Source organism: Podarcis erhardii (genome assembly GCF_964252035.2).
Source record: "Podarcis erhardii genome assembly, chromosome: 8".
NCBI classification, from domain to species: Eukaryota; Metazoa; Chordata; class Lepidosauria; order Squamata; family Lacertidae; genus Podarcis; species Podarcis erhardii.
Genome location: NC_138499.1, coordinates 46,646,541 through 46,669,124, shown reverse-complemented (window position 1 = coordinate 46,669,124; position 22,584 = coordinate 46,646,541). Strand labels below are relative to the sequence as shown.

General features: G+C 40.8%; 1 protein-coding gene across 3 annotated transcripts in view; it reads left to right on the top strand.

Moving 5' to 3' along the window:
• The window catches only part of RBBP8 (RB binding protein 8, endonuclease), a 34,503-nt gene extending 23,445 nt beyond the window's left edge, over positions 1-11,058 (top strand). For all 3 annotated transcript variants that reach the window (XM_081874941.1, XM_081874942.1, XM_081874940.1), the window contains 3 exons: positions 779-875; positions 6,313-6,454; positions 10,533-11,058. In XM_081874941.1, the coding sequence (XP_081731067.1) occupies positions 779-875; positions 6,313-6,454; positions 10,533-10,630 (337 nt within the window). In that variant the 3' untranslated portion in view covers positions 10,631-11,058. The remainder of the gene's footprint in view (positions 1-778; positions 876-6,312; positions 6,455-10,532) is intronic.
• The last annotated feature ends 11,526 nt before the right edge of the window (positions 11,059-22,584 follow it).

Sequence of the window (22,584 nt, the reverse complement as noted above, 5' to 3'; positions counted from 1 at the left end):
GATTACATGGCAGAACTGGGATGTCGTAGTTTGAAAAAGATCAAGTAAACTTTGAGAAGAGTCATAAAGAATGTGAATTGAGTGTAAAAATGCACTGCTTTATTTTAGTTAATTGTAGATTAAACATATACTGTTTCCAGTTTGTGGAGAATAAAGAATATGAAAGACATAGGGATATATCTTCCATTACTGTCAGTTATATTAACATGGGATCCTTACCGGTCCTTCCAAGCCTCTCTGTCCATTGTTCAGCACCCTTTAAAGATGAACAGAGATTAACAGTAACAGTATTTAGTAGATTGCACTGATATGTTGTGCCTTTGCCCATTATACCTAAAATAATACTGTGGTCAAATCCTTTTGAAGTGAACAGGATTTGAATGACAATTATGGTGGCCATCTGTTCTTAACTCTCATTGGTTATATAAACATGAAAAAAGCAGTAAACATAAAAAGTAGCAAAATATTCAGATGTACAATATTTAAGTTAGCTGCCACAACAATTATAGATCCCATTTTAAGTATGTTTTATAATTAATCGTAAAGCAACAGCAAAACCGAAATTGCTAAAGCAACTTGATGAAACATTAAACCAACATAGTTGTCTTAAATAGTTTTAAGTTGTAAAATTGTTTATAACAATGTGCTTTAATGCTGTAATTCACCCTGGGACCTTAGGGTAAAAGGCAGGTAATAAATAAGTAAATGATAGTTTTCTTATGCAAAAAATAATATTTGCAACCTTGTTTAGATCTTGCAATTTCTGTTTACTTTCCAGAAGGAACACTGTATTAGATTTTCCTCACATTGAGGTGGTCCGTAAAAAAGAAGAAAGGAAAAAATTACCTGGACACACTTGTAAGGAATGTGAAATAGTAAGTTAATTATTTTTCCTTGATATCATGAACCTCATTCTGTTTATTCAATAGAATAATTTAGGTATCTCATGAATTTCATGTACAGAGACATATATCTGTAGCATAGCTGATGAAATGGTGCAGTGTGCATTTAACCAAGGTATGCATGACCCTTATTTTTGAATATTTAGCTACCTGCTTGACTATAATATGTATTGGGAAGAAATGGCAATAACAGAGTGCAATAAAGACTCCTGATTTTGAACAGTGCAAAAATAGACTATTGATTAAAACTGAAAATGCCTGTGAAATCTCCTGGACACTTCTATAGGTGCACAGGGTCTCCTGCAACTTGAGATTTACAGTTTTTAACTCATGCTTCCGAGGATCCCCTGACATCAGAAGTTGCTATTCGTATGGGGTGAGGGCTGCAGTTGGAAGAGAGCCCTAGACACTGCCTACATAGTTTTAGGATCTAAAAATAAATAAATCCATACTAAGATTGAAATTGACCGTTTATCATCACAAGGGAATAATACATATTAATGATTTAGAAACTGCTTTTCTACTTTAAGCAGTTCTCCCCAGTCTTAAGTTATTGCATCAAATAACTTGATACAAATTTCATCTAATTATGCTGTAAGCAGAGTGGATAAAAATCAATGATTTTTTAAAAAAAAATTTAAAAAATGGATTTTTAAATTTAAATCAGATATTTTAAATCGGATTTTTAAAATAAAATGCTTTTGGAGGAAAAATCTTTCTAAAGATAGTTTTCTATTTAAGTTACATTATAGTCCAAAGGCTATTCATCAGGAAATAAGGATTTGTTTAAAGTTTTTCATGTGTGCTAAAACTCAGTCTAAGGTGTTTTTTAAAAAATATATTTTAAAAAAGTTTAATCACATCGGTTAACAAACATGGATGCATATGCTATAATGTTATTGTTTTAGTTAAATAAATTGTTTACACTGTTATTAAGTAAATGATTATTTTTCTCCTTCCAATAAAGTACAGCAGAAAAGTTGTCCAGATATAAACAATAATTTCATAATTATCTGTCTATGTATTTCTGATAGTATAACCAAATCAGTAATTTTTGATGTAACTAAAAACTACTCCGAAAATTTATTATTCCAAAAATGAAACATTCCTCTGCTAGGAAATATTAAGAGGATGCCAGCAAGGTTGAACCTTTCTGTAAAAATGATTTAAATCAAGCCTTACTGACTAGTGATTTAAATCAATTTGATTTAAATCAAATCCACTCTGGCTGTAAGAGCACATGCAATTCATTCATTAATGTATTCTACAATTTGTTGGGGAGCATTCCATTTACTGTTTTTAACTTGTATTTCCATCTTTCTTATCTATTCTTCCCATTTTTTAAAAAACACACACTCAACTGTATGTTTCTGAAATTAAATATTTAAAAATAAGGAGCTTAATACAAACTTAATAAAAACTTTGCGATACCTTTCTGTATTGCACATAGCTTAATCTATGGCCTACTGTGAAGCTTAATTTTGTTCCAAAATATGTGAAATCCAGAAGCCTAGAATAATAAGAAAGGGACATAAAAGCAGCTCTGTGTCTTGTGCCAAGAGCTGTGTGTGAACAATTTTAATTTCCTGTCTCTGCACAGTGCAAGACTTCTCTTTAAGAACTTGTCTCTTGTTAGATTTTGGTGAGTTACTCATAGCAGTGACTATGAGATTGGAAACACATGGGGAATATTTTTTATAATGAAGAAATGTTCAGAATAAAGGCAGAATTTTAAAACACTTCTAGAAAGAGGCTTTTAATATAAGCAATCCAAGCAAACTATTTTCACAAAGGCAGGTGGAATTTCAGCAGTAGCATTGCACCAAAATAATGGGATGTGAGGCAGAATCATAGAATTTGTAGAGTTAGAAGGGACCATGAGGGTCATTTAGTCCAACCCCCTGAGATGCAGGAATCTTTTGCCCAACATGGGGCTCAAACCTATGACCCTGAGATTAAGAGTCTCATGCTCTACCAACTGAGCTATCATATGGGTTGACTACATTCAATATTTTGTACAGCCAATATGATAGTGCTTCGTGTTGTTTGGTTTTTTAAAAAATCCTGCCCAAAAGGCACCCTTTTTTGGTACACTAAGCTTCATAAATGAAATAAAATCCTAAGAAAAGAATGCAGGGCACTGTGGAACTCTGCCTACACCCTTTCTTGGGATTTTTTATTTTTTTTAAATAGATGTTAGGTTCCTCTGCTTTCCTCTTTTCTTTGTCGGTGGAAGTAGGGAAAACTTAGGGAATGGCCATAAGGCCCACCATTGCCACAGCAGAAAATCTTAGGTCTGAGAGAGACTTTCAGCTGAATGTGTGAACTGACTCCATGGATAAGCACTGCATGGGAGGTGATGTGGATGTGTTGTATGTGATGTTTGTTTTGCCCATGCAGTTCATCCCTTCAGTCACCAGAACTTGAATGTGTAAACCAGCCATTAAAATCCCACACGTTTTCTAAGCCCCGCTCTTCAGAAACTGATATTTTCTACTCACTGCCTACATGATATGCCCCTTTTGGCATTATATATTAGACCCTTTTTATGATTCCTCAGTCTTTGGAATTTGCAAGCTGTCAGATTTCTAGTTCAACTGAAGCAAGAATTTAGCTTTAAGAAAGAGATTTCTGAATACATATAGACAATGTGGTACTGCACAATATCCGTATCATACAGTTCTGACAGGGACCATGGCTTGAAGCACAACATATTATCTTAGTAAACGCAAAGGGGATTAAATGTACTCCCTCTTGAAGTATTATGGAGCCTTCTTAGAGAGCCTTTATGTGTGAGTTTGTAGCTGTTATTCAGGTCAGTGGGAATATACTGCACATTGTTTTCGGAACCTTAGAACTGTCAAACTGCAAAGAAGCTAAAGGTCGCCTAGACTCAATACCCTGAAGCAGGAAACGGTGTACCAAACTTTTAAAGAGGAAAAAGACTGTAAAACACACCTGTTCTAAAATTATAAAATAAATAAGAATCTGGCAACAGACATCCCATTCTAAGAGAACATTAATATATTATCCTGTTAGAATCAGTTAGACATGAGGTGAAATGGGGAGTAGGAAGGACAAGAGTAACACTGTACCACTGTCAGGCCGGAATTGGTGAAATATGCTGCTGAATTCTGCACCAGCTGAAATTTCCAAACACTCTCCCAGCATCACCCTCTGGAAACTACCATCCAAGCAGGATCGGAACCACCGCAAAGCAGTACCACCCATCCCTAACTCGGGCAGCCACTCCAGAAGGATACCATGGTTGGTGGTATCAAAAGCTGCTGAGAGGTCAAGGATAACACTGGTCAACAACAAATTTGTTGTCTGCGTTTTTTCAGTTGATTTAGGACGAATCTGATGCGCTGAATCCCAAAATCACATTGGTTTTGCTCAATCAAGTCAAGTTTTTGAGCTATGGCCACATGTCGGTTTTTTACATTTTTGTTCACATGTACGCTTGTGTGGAGCATTTTAGAAGAAGTTGGTGGGGGTAAAATGCCATGTCGAATAATTGTTTTGATTGGAAATGATTATTTTAATGACAAGAAGTATTCAGGTCCGATAGTTCTGGGTGATTATGTCGAAAAGGGATCGGTTTGAAGTCATAAAACCTCGAAATCTTCCATAAATTGGTGCGGCAAAGCATAAAGTTGGGGGATCAAAACTAAGTCAATCCTGATCTTCAATCAGCACGTCGTCCTGTAGCTCATTGTGATGAAATTCCAGTGCCTATCTTCGGAGAACTTCCTGACATTAGTGACGAAGATGCCTCCAGTGTTGAAGGACATGAAAAAGTGGCTCTTGAAGATGATGCTCCACATCCATTTTCCCAAAAGGAGTTGAATGATTTAGTTTGCGACCTCAGCTTGTCAAAGGACTCTGCCGAACTGTTGGCATCCAGATTGAAGGAAAAAAACCTCCTCTCTGACAGTGCTCGCATCAGCTTCTTCCGCAACAGGCATCAAGAGTACCTCCGTTTTTTCTCAGAAGGGAAGGACTTGGTGTACTGTGCAGGTATTGCGCAGCTTCTGCTCAAGCTTGGAGTGCCACAGTATGAACCCAAAGATTGGAGACTGTTCATTGACAGCAGCAAGCGATCACTGAAATGTGTTCTGCTACACAACAGCAACCAGTTTGCCTCTATACCCCTGGCTCACTCGAGTACACTAAAGGAGAACTATGAAGCGGTGAAGTATGTGCTGGAGAAAATTGGTTATGATCAGCATAAGTGGTCTATTTGTGTTGACCTGAAGATGGTGAACTTTTTGTTGGGACAACAGTCTGGCTTCACCAAGTACCCATGTTTCTGTGCATGTGGGATAGTAGGGACTGTGCTCAGCATTACACGAAGAAGGACTGGCCTGTGCGGGAGGAATTGGTGCCTTGCAAAAAAAGGAACGTCATCAACGACCCTCTGGTGGACAGAGACAGAATACTCTTCCCACCGCTGCACATCAAGCTCGACTTAATCAAGCAGTTCACCAAGGCTCTGGACAAGGATGGTGACTGCTTCACTTACTTGTGCCAGGCTTTTCCAGGATTGACCATGGAGAAGTTGAAAGCTGGCATCTTTGACGGTCCTCAGATCCATCAGCTCATCAGAGATCCAGAGTTCGGAAACTCAATGAACGAAGTGGAACTGGAAGCGTGGAAGGCATTTGTTCTGGTAGTGAAGAACTTCCTTGGCAACAATAAGGCCAGAAACTACGCAGAACTTGTCAACAACATGCTGACTGCTTTCAGAAACCTGGGCTGCAACATGAGCGTCAAGATGCACTAACTATTTTCACATATGGACCGGTTTCCTGAGAACCTGGGTTCAATGAGTGACGAGCAGGGGGAGAGATTTCATCAGGACATGAAAGAGTTGGAGACCAGGTATCAGGGTCGCTGGGACGCAGTCATGATGGCTGACTACTGTTGGACTCTGAAGAGAGACCTCCCTGCCGCTGAGCATTCCAGGAGTTCCAAGAAACGGAAGTTCAAGTCCTGAAGTTTGAAAAATGGTGAAGCAACATGCAATTTACGTGTACTTACCTTTATCAGTGCCCACCATTCAGTTTACAGTAAACCTGACCTGATGGAGAGAAACGGATGCCATTTCCCAATTCAGCAGTGCAAAAATACCCTAAACCAGTTGTAGAAATCTAGACAACATTCAAAAAGTAAAAAATTGTTGCCCAGTGTAATTAATAGGGACACATTTCCCTGTCTCTCTTCTGACAGAAGTCATCAACCAAAGCAGTTTCTGTGCCAAACCCTGGCCTAAACCTTGATGGAAATGGAGCTAGAAAACCACTTTCTTTCAAGAGTGCCGGGGGGGGGGATAAGTAATGGACCCTTTTGGGGGTATTCTGGTTCAGGAGTTATTTCTTAATACTGAGTTTCTTCAATATCTCTTTAGTACTATGCAGATTTTCCAGAAGAGGAGAGGGAAAAGAAGTTAGCTGCCTGTTCAAGGCATCGGTCTCGCTATGTTCCTCCTGATACACCAGAAAATTTCTGGGAAGTCGGATTCCCGTCCACCCAGATGTGTGTTGAAAGAGGCAAGTATGTGAAATAGTGGCTTAAAAGGTGGTACAGTCAACTAATAGACACAGATCTGTCTTCTTCATATTCAGACTTGATCGTTGAGGTCTTCTGATTGAGCTGTTTTGGTGGTCGCCTAGACCCCTGAGGTTCAGCTGGCCTTTTCCAGGGGCCGAGTCTTTAGTGTGGCAGGCACTGCCCTGTGGAACCCCTTGCCACAAGTTTGCTAATCCTTGCTAATACAGGTTTGGCAGGCATGATCATTTTTAGACATATTTTTAAAACTGTGATTATGACAGGACTTTAAAACCTGAGATTATTTGCCAACCAGCTCTAACTGCTGCGTTTGATGTTTTTATTGTAATACTGTGTTTTTAGTCTGTATACTGCCTTGAGATAGTTTATATGAACGTGCAGTTCACAAATATTAAAATAAATGTTGCATCAGCCAGCCAATTGGGTTGTATTGAACATTACAGGAATCTGCAGTACCAGCCTACAGAACTACTACTGGGGGGAAACTGGGCCAGATTCAACTAAGTACTTTTCACTAGTAGGAGCCCGTACAAGAGCTCCTGTTAGCACAGAGGGGCTTTCCCCCCTCCCCTGCCCATGTATGTCAAAATTGGCTTTGAGAGGGTTGGGAGAAAACCAGAACAGCACGTAGGAGGGAGGAGAGAGGTCATTTCATTGGACAAAAAGAAATGCTTGCATTGGTGGAACATGTTTTAGTGTGACGTTGAATTCCTCCCACTATTTTTACATTTATTAAAGTATTTCAAATACTTAACAAAGTGTTCCCTTTGCTTAGCTACCCACCTGCCTGATAACAGAACTTACGATTGTTGATGTTTCAGAATGAGAAACAATGGCTGCATTGCACTTCATGGTAAACCAGTTACTAGTTTGCTATGAACACATAGACAACACCTGCTTGGCTCCTTCCTGGCACTAAACAAGGATGCCTGGCTTAGTGTTAAATCTGAACTGGAGATCATGGTTTGATTTGTTTCAGTCAAACCACAGTGTGAAGGAAGGGTTTGTTCTTTGCTTCCTGCTTTCTGTTTGGTTTGCCTAAGCCAAATGGTTCAAATGTAATGCTAAGTCAGGGATTTTGTAGTTTTTTGTTCACACTATGGGGGCAATGAAACAGGAGCCATCTGTGCATCTGTCGTAAACAGTTAATCATGGTTTACCATGATGTGCAAATGTGACCAACATGAAATAGTTTGGTAGGGAAAAGAAAAAGAAACCCAGCACATAAATATTCAAGGAAAAATATGTTTTGTATAGTTTACCACTGTATATGTAATCAGAAGTAGTATTCATTGGTGGAATCCTCCTTAAATCAGTTTCTAGTTGCTGAATGCAATCCAGGCATTAAATGATCTCCCAGTAAATTAGTGCTATACTGCTTTCATATGCAGGAAGCCATGAAAAAAACTATAGCAATCCCATTTCCTTTTAAAGAGTATCTAGAGATCATCAGCTTCCTCATAAAATACCTCTTGTTTAGTTTAGAGTTTTCATGCCAGAAGCCTTTCAAGCACAAAGTTACTCTTAGTTATTTAGAATGCCATTATTTAAGTGGGTGTACTTGAGAAAAGCGCCTAACTTTTTTCACTCTGCACTGCCAGTGGCACTTCACAACAAGGAACAACTTATTGAACTAACATTTTTATGCAAGGAGATGGAACAGCAGGGAGCCAATTTGTCCTGTATCTGGAGCTCAGGTCACCTGTTTTACTAGCAGGAAGACTAGACAAGACTCAGGTGTTACTCGTTTGGGACAGGTAGAGTCTTTCCTGTTCTGTACAAGGGATGCCATGTCCAACATAGGGACCTGGCAAAGCCCAGACCTCCCACAAACCTGCAGAGAACTGCCAGTACCAGTTGGCTCACTTGGATTTTGCTAATAGGGGAAACTGAATCCATGTTCAATATACCCCAAGTTCAAACCCTAAGACAAGCAAGATTTCATCATCAGGTGTATAACCAGCATTGTGCCCAGTATGTCAAACTATTGCTCAAAAGAAACATTTCTTATAAATAAAGCTAGGACAGCTTGTATGACATAGGTATGTACCAGATAATTGCCGTGGCTGGGGTGCTATGGAAACTTAAACTAGGACTGCTAAAATAAATGGGAGCGTGGCCATTTATTTTAGTGGATTGTGCTGGTAGTCTTTTTGCAATATCATTCATGTCTCATGAGAGTTCATCAGTGTTTTAAATGTATTAGTTGTGCACCCTGTTAAATATTTATACATACATTCATTAATCTTTATAATAATAGCAAGTGATAATATTTTCAGTTTATTTAGCACTTTTCCTAAGTGCTGGAAGTACATCACAAACATACTTTCAGAAATATTTACTTGGTAGACTCAATATTATTATCTCCCTATTGCAGACACAGGCCTGAGTTGAAGTGATAGTAACTTGTGTCGCCCAATCAGGCCATTACTGTGATGAAAAATAAACCAGGGACACCTCCACTCTAAGCTTATTTTTGTAACCTCTATAGTATGCTAGCAAATTGTTTCCCTGTTTCAACATAGAAAGTTATCCTTACATCTAGAACTATAAGCTGTGCCACAAAAGTGGTTAAGAAGCTTAAAACGCCAAATAACACTGTTTCCTGCTTGTTTGGTATGCTGACCACAATATTTTGGTTGCAGTAGTTCCACGGGAATACGCTTCCTAATCACTCCTGGCTGAAATCCAATATACTTATTTGTAATCCTGGATCAGAAGCTTATTTCAAGTACAAACTTTTAAAAGAAATGATTTATAACCAGATAAATTGTTAAGAGCACAAATAATTTCACAAATTTGTGAGTCGAGGCCCCGCTCCCCGCTTTGTGATGAAATAAGACACATGGACACAAGCATTTTAGGTTAATGGGCTAAAAAAGGCCACAACTTTATTGGTTACAGAATGTGAGTGGTACAGTGGTACCTCGGGTTACATACGCTTCAGGTTACAGACTCCGTTAACCCAGAAATATTACCTCGGGTTAAGAACTTTGCTTCAGGATGAGAACAGAAATTGTGCTCTGGCAGCACGGCAGCAGCAGGAGGCCCCATTAGCTAAAGTGGTGCTTCAGGTTAAGAACAGTTTCAGGTTAAGTACGGACCTCCAGAACAAATTAAGTACCACTGTATTGGCTTAGGCATTGGATCTGAACAGACTATACTTGACTCCTGCCCGCTCTGCAGGGAGTCACACGAGGGTTAACAATCTGTAGGAAGAGCTTGTTGATGCAAATAAACTGGAAGCTTTCCCCTAGAGTCACCGGAGAGTCATGCCATGGCCCTGGCCAGCACCTGGGCATCAGTCACAACACCTCCCCTTGGGAAAAAGGAGAGTCTTTATCATAGACAATGGACAGATTCTTTCCATTTTATGTGTATGAATCCTGAAATGAGAAACTTCAGTAACATTGAACTTATTTTCAAAATAGTTCTTAAACTTTAAAAAAAACCTTTTCAACAGAATCATATAATTGCGGAATTGTAAAGTTGGAAGGGACCACAAGGGTCATCTAGTCCAACCCCCTGCGGTGCAGGAATCTTTCACCCAAAATGTGGCTTGAACCTACAACCCTGAGATTAAGGGTCTTAGGCTATACCAACCAAGCTAATATTTGTCCACTATTTTTTAGGAAATGGTAATGATTACAGTGGTACCTCGGGTGACAGATGCTTCAGGTTATGGACGCTTCAGGTTACAGACTCCGCTAACCCAGAAATAGTACCTCGGGTTAATAACTTTGCTTCAGGATGAGAACAGAAATTGCGCTGTGGCGGCAGCAGGAGGCCCCATTAGCTAAAGTGGTGCCTGAGGTTAAGAACAGTTTCAGGTTAAGAACGGACCTCCAGAACGAATTAAGTTCTTAACCCGAGGTACCACTGTATATTGCTTCTAACATTAGACTTTTCATATGGACACTTTTTTACAATTTTTAATATAAAAATTTTTAAAGCCACTTAACACTGAAATAAGCAGGAATTTCTCCCAGCTCAGTTTGATAGTGCTTTCTGTTGCCCAAATCATGTGTTGAAATTTCGTTGTCTTTTTTTTTTTTTTAGGTTACATAAAAGAGGACCTTGCTCCCTGCCAGCGTCCTAAGAGAAGACAGCCGTATAATGTGATGTTTTCTCCAAAAGGCAAGGAACAAAAAACATAACTTGAGGAATAATATTTTACAAATTGAGAAATACTTTTGTTTGTCTCCATAAATATTTAAAGCCAGTGAAAAAATAAATCCATCTGAAAATCATGGTACCTAAACACAACTATTTAATGTACATATATTTTGGGTTTTGTATATATGTTTGTGTCTTGTCCTGATTTTGCACCTTGTAGTTTGGAGGACCTGTTTTCTGTTCCTATGGAGTCTGCAGTTCATCTCCCTACTGGCTACATTTACATGGCGTAAGTTGGTGTCACTTTCGGGGGCCTAGCACATTGCAGCTGCTAACTTCAGGTCTAGGAGATTCCTGTGAACTTTAGAGGGTGCTTCCATGTTGCACTGGATAACTTAAATAATTTGTAACCACTTTCCTTTTGTAATAATTTTTGGAAAAAAAATCTAATAAAAATGGATTTTCTTAACTATGACTCTTCCTACCTGCTCTTTCCCAAATCTTTTATTTTGGATTTAAATACTTATTTGTCCAACAGATGCGTTAACACTCATAATTTAGCAGTTGTATTATTAATCCTACACCATCATTGCAAAGCTCCCCTAACAAATACAGCAAAAATTCAAGACAAAAATCTGGCTTGCAGGCCACTGCCTATGGTTTACCACTGGGATGAGGAACCTGTGGCTCTGCAGATGTCCCTGAACTACAGCTTCAAACATCCCTGACCATTGGCCACTCTGCCTGGAGCTGATGTAAGTTGATGTCCAACAGCATCTGAAGGCAAGAGGTTTCCTATGCCTGATTTAACTGGGCTTGCAGACCAATAGGAGACACCTGGCAAACCAATTTTGGGCCAAAGGTTTCCCACCCTTGTATGGCATGGGCGTAAAAGGGAGGAGCAAAGGAAGTTGAGAGCCTTCCCGTTTGCGCAGTGAGAACAAGCCATAGTTTAGCTTACCAGGATGTGCAGACCACACCAAGCCACTTGAGAAAAAGGATCACTTATGTAGGAAAAAAACTCAACTACTGGGAACTTTGAAATACAATGATTTTTCATGCTGTTCAAAGCTATTAAATGCAGTGTTCCCCTTATCAACACCTGAATAAAATGCAAAATCAGGCTGCTAACATAATTATTAAATCATTACCACTAAAAAAAGTATTCTAACTACTATTCATACTATCTATCCAATTATTTTGTGCTAAAGGTGGAAGATTCATTTAAAATACACCTCCATCTATATTTTCGTGTTCCAACCTTTGGCTCCTTTGTTAATTTTTTAAGTGTAGCATGTGCTACACTTATGCTATCCTCTGCAGGTTGTTCTTCCTACAACGTATCTCTAGATGCTTCTTAAAGCTGCAATCTTCTGCCTCAGTGAACAAAGTGGGCATTGCCTTCAAGTAAACATGCATGAGGTCTCCTGCTCAGGTAGCATGTAAATCAGAATACAGTGGTGCCTCGCAAGACGAAATTAATTCATTCCGCGAGTCTCTTCATCTTGCGGTTTTTTCGTCTTGCGAAGCACCCCTATTAGCGGATTAGCGGCTATTAGCGGCTTAGAAAAAGGGGGGGGAGAACTCGCAAGACGTTTTCGTCTTGCGAAGCAAGCCCATAGGGAAATTCATCTTGCGATTCACCTGAAAAGACGGAAAACTCTTTCGTCTTGCGAGTTTTTCGTCTTGTGAGGCATTCGTCTTGCGGGGCACCACTGTAGGACTATGAAGAGTTGAGCCTGAAAATATTTTCAATGGGTATTTGCAGTAACAGAAATGCATCACAGGACTGCATGTGAGATCAGTAAATTGGTGCACCAAATTAATGACAATCAAGATTGCTTCCTCCCCTCAGTGTTTTATCAATGCTCATGATCTGCTGTGGTAACATAGGGGAGGGGAAAGATCCTGGAACTGCATGATCACAATTCTGGAACTGATTTTTTTTGGGGGGGGGGGTTGCTAATCATTTCAGCCGTTTATTTTCTCGGGTTGCTATAGACAATCTGGCTGTAAAAGTGCCACTATTGTTTTTGGACCACAGATTTGCTCCTTTGAAATCCCCCTGCTTACACCAGAACTCAGAAGAAATGCAGTGCAGGGGGAGAGCAAACTAACGAAGCCATTTCTACATGTATAGTGTAGCATGGTGGACATCTTTGAGAGTGGCAGCCATAGGGTTTTTAAAATTTTTATTATATATATATATATATATATATACATATATATATATATATATATATATGAGAATGCTGCTGATACCATGTGCTCCATGATAGTGAGAAAAGTTCTAGAATCCTTCTCCCATAAGAGGAGAGCAAAGAGTCAGTAATAAAAACTACTCTAAGAATGACTTGACCCTCTGTCCTAAACCAAACCACTAAATTATTTACATTAGTTTACAAGTAACCTGAACTAGATAACTGACACCATGGATTACCTAAGAGGTGTAATTACTCTGGAAGTTATCTTTCCACTCTGGAAAGAAAGGAACAAATTGAACTTGGGAAGCTTTGTCAGATTCTGAAGGACGCGAGTTCATTTGAATGTTCACCCCAAGATATTCTGGGGGAAATACTTTTACAGCAGACAGAAATTAAAAGGTGAACTCACTTCCTTCAGAATCAGACAAAGTATCCACATCATACCTTTAAAGTGTTTAAAGCATTATCATACCACTTTTAACTGTTATGGTTCCCCCCCTCCCAAATATTTACAGCACCCTTAACAAACTAAAGTTCCCAGTATTCTTTGGGGAAAGTCGTAGAAGTTAAAATAGTATAAGAGTGCCTTAAATATATGTGTGGGTATGAAAGATAGCTCTGCTTGCTGTTATCTGTGGAAATCTGCACAAGGTTGAAATTGTCACATTAAAGCTCCCCTCCTTTTTTTTGTCTGACACTGCATGAAACTCACAAAGAAGCACTTCTTTTCTTGGTGTGGTATTAAGTAGATACCTAGTTGTACAGCACTTCCTTGTGAGGGTTGAGAACTGGCTACAGTATTATGGGGGGGGGGGCGGAATCCCATTGAGAGAACTGCGGTATTCATTTAGAAATGATAGCCTGAGATTGTTTTGTAAAGATAGCCTTCTTTATTGAAATATTTGTTTGAAATACTGTTCATGAGCTAGACAGCTAGTAATCCCTTGTTGTTTTTGCCTATGTTGCTGACATCTGTTTGGCTTCAGAGAGGTCTAGATGCATCCTTGCTACAGTATTCCTTTTCCAAGGCAAGTTTTCTAAAGAGGGGGGTGACCTTGGTGGTGTGGGGACTGACAGGAACAACAATGGCTGGGGGTGACACACAGGCTGTCCTGCGTTCTGTGCTAGCTTGCTCCCTTCAGATGTGCTGTCCCACTGCCCGAGTCAAAAGAATATTCACTTGTGCTAGCAGACTGAATTCAGAATGTGAAGAGCCTGGCAAACTTCACTGAGTTATCAAAAGGTGGGCTGAACAGCAAGACTGCTGAAAATAACACTGTCAGGAGACATTCCTTGGGTTAAACAGCCAGACAGCAGGTCAAGCCAGGCTTCCAACAGAATGAAACTACTACTGCAGCTAGAGCATAATGAACATGCTTTTTCATTTCTTTTTTTAAAAAACAGCCTGAAGGAAATAAATTTTGCACCACCAAGTTGCTAAGCAACAGCCACCAGAAGGTGCAACCAGAGGATAATAGTTCTTGGTATTAGAGCACCTAGTGGCTTTAAAACACTGGACCGATTAACCCTTAATTTTCACTTGTTGGAATGGTCCCCTGACATTGTTATTCCATTTTTTTTAAAATGATATTTACTGAAGTTTCCATTAAAACACAAAAATACACAAACATACACGAACAAAATACAAGTATAATTTCAATCCTTTTTTCTCTTAAACCTTATTTCCTCGACCTCCTCACACCTCCCCCTTCTGTATTATGATTTCATTACTCTCCGCTCAACAAGTTCTTATCTTATTTCTCACCCTTAGTTTAATAATTTTGTTAAGTCATGGTATTATTTTCCTTTTCTTCTTTCCTTCATTCCTCAATTTATTTTTAGGACCTTATATCTATTTAATTTAAAAAACGCGATTTTAATTTAATCTTAAACCTTTTTCCTAAAGTCGGCCCAAATTTCCCTTCCACGATTTTTCCACATTCCATAAAAGTTACAAAAAAGAAATAAACACATAAACAAGATCTAAGCAGATTATATCACCCTTCGGATTCCCAAATCCCACCCTCCCTTTCCCGGTTTTGATCCCCAAACCAGTGTCCATAAATGCGTCCATTTCTCAGCCTGGATCCCAAACACCTGAGGCTTTTAAACCTCTCTCAGTCCTTTGTTTTCAACACCAACTCTCGAAGAAGCTCTGTCCCAATAATGTCCATTTTTCTTCCGAGCAGGCCTCTGTATTTAAGAATGGAGCTCAAATTTTGTTTCTTAAATCTTTTAAATCTATATGCCCCAAAAGCTCCAATTTCCATCTCAGTCAAATTTATGCTACCAGGCCTCTGGTCCAGCTTTGTCTTCTGCAACATTGTGGCTTCATCTTTAATTTCCAGCAGTTTCCCCAGCTGCAGCAGTTTCTGTTTCAACTTCAAGGGCTATTGGTTCAGAAACGAAAACCTGTGTCAAATCTCTTTCTGTTCCCACAAGATTGTTTACTGTGTCATTCAGTGCTGTTGCCCTTGTTGTTAAGATGTTGCTCTGGTCCTGGAACTTTCCCAGGAGATAAAAAGTCCTATTCAGCTCAGCGAGTATTTTTCCACTTGCAGCCATTTCTTGCAGTATTCCAAAACTCCCCTCTAGGGGGATCCTGTTTACTTAGTGTCTTTATAATTTCAATCCAATAGACCAAAATGTAACTTATTTTCCTTTGCTCCCAACAATTTCTATCCAAATTTTAAAAAATCAAGCCAGCAGAATCACCGAAAGCAACGTTTCCTTTTATTTCCCAGCTTTGACAGCTAGTTTGACAGCTGTCAAAGTCCGTATCTTTCCAGCAGGCTCTTTCACAGATCGCACCCGGGTCCCGGGGGGTTGCACTTTAATTTAAACCAATTCTTATCCTCCAGCAAAATCAAATATACTGTCCAATCGCAAAGATAATAATTTTTCTTCCAAAAAGACAAAGATGTTTCTCCCAACTTTAGTTGGCTGGTCCTTGCTTTAGACTATCTACAAGGCAGGGGGGGGTGGACTTCCTTTTTACACTTCCCCCGATCGTGCCGAATTTTAAAAACGAATTTCCCTTTTAAGTCCAATTTCCGTATTACTCACGGGTTGTTGCTTTTAGTCCGAATATTGAAGGAAAAAGTCAGCGCTCTCCATCCATGGCATGCGGCTTCGCTCAGCAGGGGAAGCAGAGGACTCTCAGCACCGCGCCGCTCCCCGCCCCCGTTCCGCAGCCTTTAAAAAGGCTACTTTGCGGGTCGCGGGGGCGTTAATGGTGCCCGCCGAGTCGCCACGTCCACAGGCATCCACACCTGTGGTTTTTAAGGGTCTCCGCGTCGCCAGCACGGCAGAACCCGATCCCTACTGAGCCGATTCCCTCCGGAGATCGGAGGGAATCCGCCATTAGATGTTGGCGCTAACCCGGAAGTCCTGACATTGCTATTCCAACAAACCGCCAGCCCATGTTTTACACCTTGTGGTATCCCTTTGTTCACTGTATCCTGAACATCCTTTTTATTTATGAAACAAATAAATATGCCAGTCATCTAATTCTTGGTGTTCATATTAAATTTTGTATAATATTGACGTTACGTAGCCCATTATGTAAGTTAACATACTCTCTGCATGGAGGAATATCTTCCTCTTCTCCTGGCCTGGCCCTCACATCCTGTCCACCAGTGAGTAGCAAGGAGATTGGCTGATGCTTTGCCCCTTGCTCCCAAAATGCTGCACCTAGAAATGCAGCTGCTTCGCATAACCAAAGGTGGCTGGGCCAGGGCTGATTGAGCTATCATGTAGCTATATTCAGAATATGATTCTGTGTTTTAAACTCATGTACCTCAATTCCCTGCATCTGTTTGCAAGGAGCGAGAAGGAAAATGCAATTACAGTGGTACCTCAGGTTAAGTACTTAACTCGTTCCGGAGGTCCGTACTTAACCTGAAACTGTTCTTAACCTGGCACCACTTTAGCTAATGGGGCCTCCTGCTGCTGCTGCGCCGCCGGAGCACGATTTCTGTTCTCATCCTGAAGCAAAGTTCTCAACCTGAAGCACTATTTCTGGGTTAGCGGAGTCTGTAACCTGAAGCGTATGTAACCTGAGGTACCACTGTATTATGCAACACTTCAAATGTAGAATAAAATGCCAGAATTAAAGCTGGTGTGTATGTTTAGGATACTCTTCACATTCAAGGCTGAACTCCACATTAAAAAGGTAAAGGTAAAGTACTCCTGACAGTTAACTCCAGTCGTGAACAACTCTGGGGTTGCGGCGCTCATCTCGCTTTACTGGCCGAGGGAGTCGACGTTTGTCCCCAGACAGTTTTTCTGGGTTATGTGGCCAGCATGACTAAGCCACTTCTGGCGAAACCAGAGCAGCGCACAGAAATGCCATTTACCTTCCCGCCAGAGCAGTACATATTTATCTACTTGCACTTTGGCGTGCTTTCGAACTGCTTGGTTGGCAGGAGAAGGGACTGAGCAAAGGGAGCTCACCTCGTTGCGGGGATTCAAACCGCCGACCTTCCGATCAGCAAGCCCAAGAGGTTCAGTGGTTTAGACCACAGCGCCACCCGCCACATTAAGGGAACCCAAAGAAGGTAACACACTACAACGTTGTATGTCCCTCAAACATTTGAAGATTGGAATAAAAGTTGGTATTTATGTTCAGCACCCTAGATAAATTGCAAAACAACCTGGTCTCTTAAGCACTATACTTTACTAACCGGTATCTCTGCTTACACTGAATATTGGTTGGATTTGGCAGACATACATTAATGGATATTCATGCCCATCATTTCTCCAATAGGAGACAACTAGTGTGAGTTAAATACAGGTTGCACATTTCAATAGCTTTTGCAGTTACAGTAACAATGTACAGCTTTCAGATTGACTTGACCCAATTGTCTTTTGGCCTGTGCAAAACCAATCTGTTCTTCAAAACTTACTCTACACATGTAGTGTAGTTATGCTTAAATGTACAGCTATGAACAAGCCCTTGGTCTGTGCATGCAGCCCCCATGCAAGAAATAAAACCATGAAACATATACCGGTAATTGTAAAAATGGAAGGAGACACCAGGAATGTATCTAAACCAGAGCTTTGCAAACTGTGTGTCACAATGTTAGTATGTCGGCTGCAGTGTGTAGGTGTGCCGGGTGAATGCTCCCCACGCACTTCCCGGGGCTGGAAAGGGGTTAGTTTAACCTCCGGTTTGCTAGTAAAATTGAATTATTGTATCACAAAATGATGCATGTCTAAAAAGTGTGTCACCAACATGAAAAGTTTATAGAGTCCATTCCTTACAGACAAACTTGCTGTTTGCTTTTTCAATTTGTTTCAGTGCTATAATCATAACCTTGGGCATTTTTTAAAAAAGTATGTTGAGCTTGCCTGTACAATCATGAAAATTATACTGTTTACATCAGGATCTTTTCCACCCAGGAACACAACACTGGCAATTAGAATAATTTGGCCACTAAAGCAGCAATCCTATGTACTTGGAATAAGCTCCACCCAACTCAGTAAGACTGGTTTACAAATGAATGCACATAGAATTCGGCTGAATGACAAATAAGTTATAATCTCTGAATTGGTAGCCTTAATATTCTATTTCATATATAGCAACAGCAAATCCAATTATGCATCCTTCTGTAGCCAAAACAACAGTAACAACAATAGCCCAGTGAGGACTGAGCATGCTCAGTGGGCCCAGAATGCTCAATGACTGGAAAGAGATGGAAAATACAGGGGGGAGAGAAAGAATAGAATGGCAGATTCTGGAGGAATGCATGGCTGGCTGGCTGCTCCCACCCATGAACTTCACACTATAACATTTTGTTGCAGGTCCAATTTGTAGTATGCTGCAACCCCTTGTCTCAAGGGTTGGGTTTCTTCCGACAAATATATAAACTATGGCTATGCTCTGTTGTAGCCATTTGCGCTATTTGCTAATCTTCTGCATGCAGGATAAGTAAGTTTTGATCTGAGAAATGCCATCAAAATAAGCTAAGCAGAGAAAGAGGTAAGTTACATAGGTGTGCCAAGGCTGCCACTTTTTTTAAATTTAAAAAATCCCTTTATTATGGCCAATCAAAATGTCACAGAATAGTGAGACAGCTTTTGAGTCCACCAGAACACATCATCAAACTACAGAGAAGGATGCTGAGAAGCCTTTACAGATATCTCCCTAGGGAGTTGTGTTGGGACCACACACATAAGTGAAATAGTGTAAAGTGGGGTGAAAGGTAAAGGTAAAGGGACCCCTGACCATTAGGTCCAGTTGTGACCGACTCTGGGGTTGCGGCGCTCATCTCGCTCCATAGGCCAAGGGAGCCAGGGTTTCTCCTCAGACCGCTTCCGGGTCATGTGGCCAGCATGACTAAGCTGCTTCTGGCCATCCAGAGCAGTGCACAGAAACGCTGTTTACCTTCCCCTATTTATCTACTTGCACTTGACGTGCTTTCGAACTGCTAGGTTGGCAGGAGCAGGGACCGAGCAACGAGAGCTCACCCCATCGCGGGGATTCGAACTGCTGACCTTCCAATCGGCAAGTCCTAGGCTCTGTGGTTTAACCCAGTGCCACCCGCATCCCGCTGTAAAGTGGGGAGCACCCTCCAAAAAGCCTCTAAATGCCTAATGCCTCTAATTTCCCCCTGCTCTCCAACTCTTCCTCTCCAGTCCAGACCAAAATATCTAGAGCCAATGCTTTGAGGCTGGCTGGAGGCTGGAGGTCGTGTGGAAAAGCGATATTTTCATATACTATAACAATGTTACAAAAAATGCCATCTAAATTATCTTTAAAAAATGAATTGCTATGTATCACTGGCAAAAAATATTATTTTGCTTTGCCTGGTTCAGCCACTGGAAACTAAATGTAATCTATCTAAAGGAATATAATCTGCATTTTGTTTCTTATGTTCTCCAGCTTCAGATGTAACTAAATAAGCACTGAGGACACCTGCTACTTAACATTGCTGCTTGAATGTGACGGGAGGGGTGAAGGAGGTGGATAAAAAAAAAAACCAACACCTTCACAAAACTTCAGTAGCTATCATTTATTCGCAATTGATAGCATTTCCAATATACCGCCGTTCAGATCATCAAGAAAGCTGATATGAAAAGTAGACTTGCAGTTATTGCTATGCTGTAATAAACCATGGAAGATATATAGTGATATATAGTGAGACTTAAAAGTAAAGAATTGTTTGATCTAAGTGGGATGCAGTGAACTGGCATCATTCTCAATGAATGCACTTCAGAAGACAAAGTGGTCAGCCTGGGATGGGTCTTTTTCTCTCTTGTGTCGTCTCATACATAGCCCAACAAAATTAGAAAGAAGAAAACAACAAAAGTTACCACTTGCCCCAGTAAGACCCCTTACCCATTAATATTTTCAGAATGTATCTTCCACCTCCACTGCCTGTTTCTTACCCGGCAGCTGCCCCTCTCAGTCAAAAAGTAATGTTGTCCATGTCCTCCCCACCCAAAATCTATGCACCACTGCATAAATTCTGGAACAGCCTTTATAGGAGGGTTGCCTGCTGGCATCTTCAGGCTTGATAAGCCTTGACCAGAGGTGTGTGCAATGACAATGTGGTCAGGGCCTCTCAGCCATGAGCACTTTGGCTGAGAAAATGAAAATGATCCTATTGTGTGTTGAGACCCCGAGACCACTCCCTCGTTGATGAATAAGACACAATGACACAGATATTAGGTTAATGCTATTGGGCAAATTTAGGCCACAATTTTATTGGTTACAGGATGTGAGCGGTATTGGCTTAGGCACTGGAACTGACCCGACTATATCTGACTCCTGCCCATCACACAGGGAGTCCAGTAAGGGTCAACCACTGGTAGGGGGAGCCCCGTCGATGCAAACCAACTTGAGCTCCCCCTGGGTTCCCTACCCCCGGATTTGGAAAAGATCTACACCCCTGGATTCCTTTAACAGAATACCCTTAAGCTTGGAGGGGCAGGTGATGGCCACACCTCCCCACCCCCGTCATAAGATCAACGAATGCCGAAGCGCCAAACTTTACAAAGTTGTGACGATTGCTACAAGGTAGGCGAAAACCAAATGGCCCATGCCAATTTGCCAAGTGGAAAAATTCCTACCAGGCCCCTGAACGGCAACCAACCGAGGTCCATAGCAAGGCCAAATTCAAAACCTGAAAATAGGGAGGGAGGGCGGGAGATTGAGGAAGTGAGCAAAGAGGAAGCTCTCCAGCTCACACCTCAGTTTAAATGGGGCCTGGCCCCACACCCCCAGCCAGTGGATTGGCTGGCAGGCAAATGACATGACTGGGAACCTCCGGGGGATGCGGGACTTCGTCTCCCGCCACCGGAGGGGAGTGGGTGGCCACGTGGTCCACCGCAACTCCTCCCCATTGGGAAGTGGAGTGGACGTATTATTTGATTATATGTTAGGCAACATAGGTATTGAACCACAGCAAGTATCCCTGCCCCTGATGTTGTGCCTGCCAGGGTTCCTTTCTTTTTGGTGTCCATGCATGCAGCTTGAACCTGCAAAGAGGTGGGCCTTCGTGCATATGTCTGAAGGCTTGTTAGTTGGAATCCTGATTGCATGGGTTCCAGGTTGTATCATGACATCAGAGGTGTCTGGGAGCTAAAATTCCTGAAGAGGACTATGGTGTTGAAAAATCTTCATTTTACTTCATCTATTCTAAATCACCATATTTATTTAGGATGGCAATTATTAATTGGAGTGGGGGGTTCTTACAAGGGCAGCTTTATGTCATTTCCCTCTTTCTTTATAACTCAATAGCTCCATCGCTTGAATTGGTAGCCTGGTAGGCCACCATGTGCTTCCACAATGCCGTAGTTAGAATAATGCTATCATGATGCAACAGCATTCTGAATGAAATTGGGGGAGGGGGAGATGGGAGCAAATTAAAGAGGGCAACAACAAAAAGTTTCTGTGAATGCTTGTCCCAGTAAAATGCTAATTCACAATTGCTTAAAATAACATCTTGCATTTTCTTCCAGCCTCCCCCCCGCTAAATTTTTTAAATTTTGACTCAGCGCTAATATTTATATATGCACCACTGTCTCCCTATCTACAATCTGACCATGGTGTACAAGCATAGATGGGGAGAGAATAGGCGATTTATTTTTATGTTTTTAAAAAATGCACAAAACTGTAAGGAACTCTGCTGAGATGCTAATTAAAAGGTACAGGAGATACTTAATCAACTAATTAGGATGTCTAATGCACAAAACGCAGAGGTGACCAGATGTTATGGCTCACAGGTAGTAATAAATTTTAAACAAGAGTCTAGAGGATACAGGAGATGCATTTCAATGCCGATTCAGGAGGTCTCTGCACTTGAAAGCTTGAAGATTGAGGCAATTAGAACTTGTTTTTCTATTCGTATTCAGCCCCTCACCTCAACAGACAAAGCTGTCCAGTTCAAGGAAGACAATGCATAGAAGGATTCATGAAGCCTAACCTTAAACACTTGCTGTTTTCAAAACAAAACATGCTCACGCTTTACATTTCCCCCCTTATGTCACTGAGTGTATGCTGCTCTGATTCAATCAGAACATAGTATGCTACTGAGACAGTAACAGGATGAGATAAGTAGCAGAAATGCTACTTATGGTATGTATATTTATGTTTTTACATTATAAACTGCCCAGTGATCCTTGGATGAAGGGCAGTATAGGAATTTAATAAATAAATAATGCTAGGAACACACTCAAATGGTGGGAACACACTCAGATGCATTGGTCTAGTGCTGCCAGGCAATTACATGGGGATTCCAAATCAGAGGCAGCACAGGCACTTCTGCTAATGCAAGGTGTGCAAG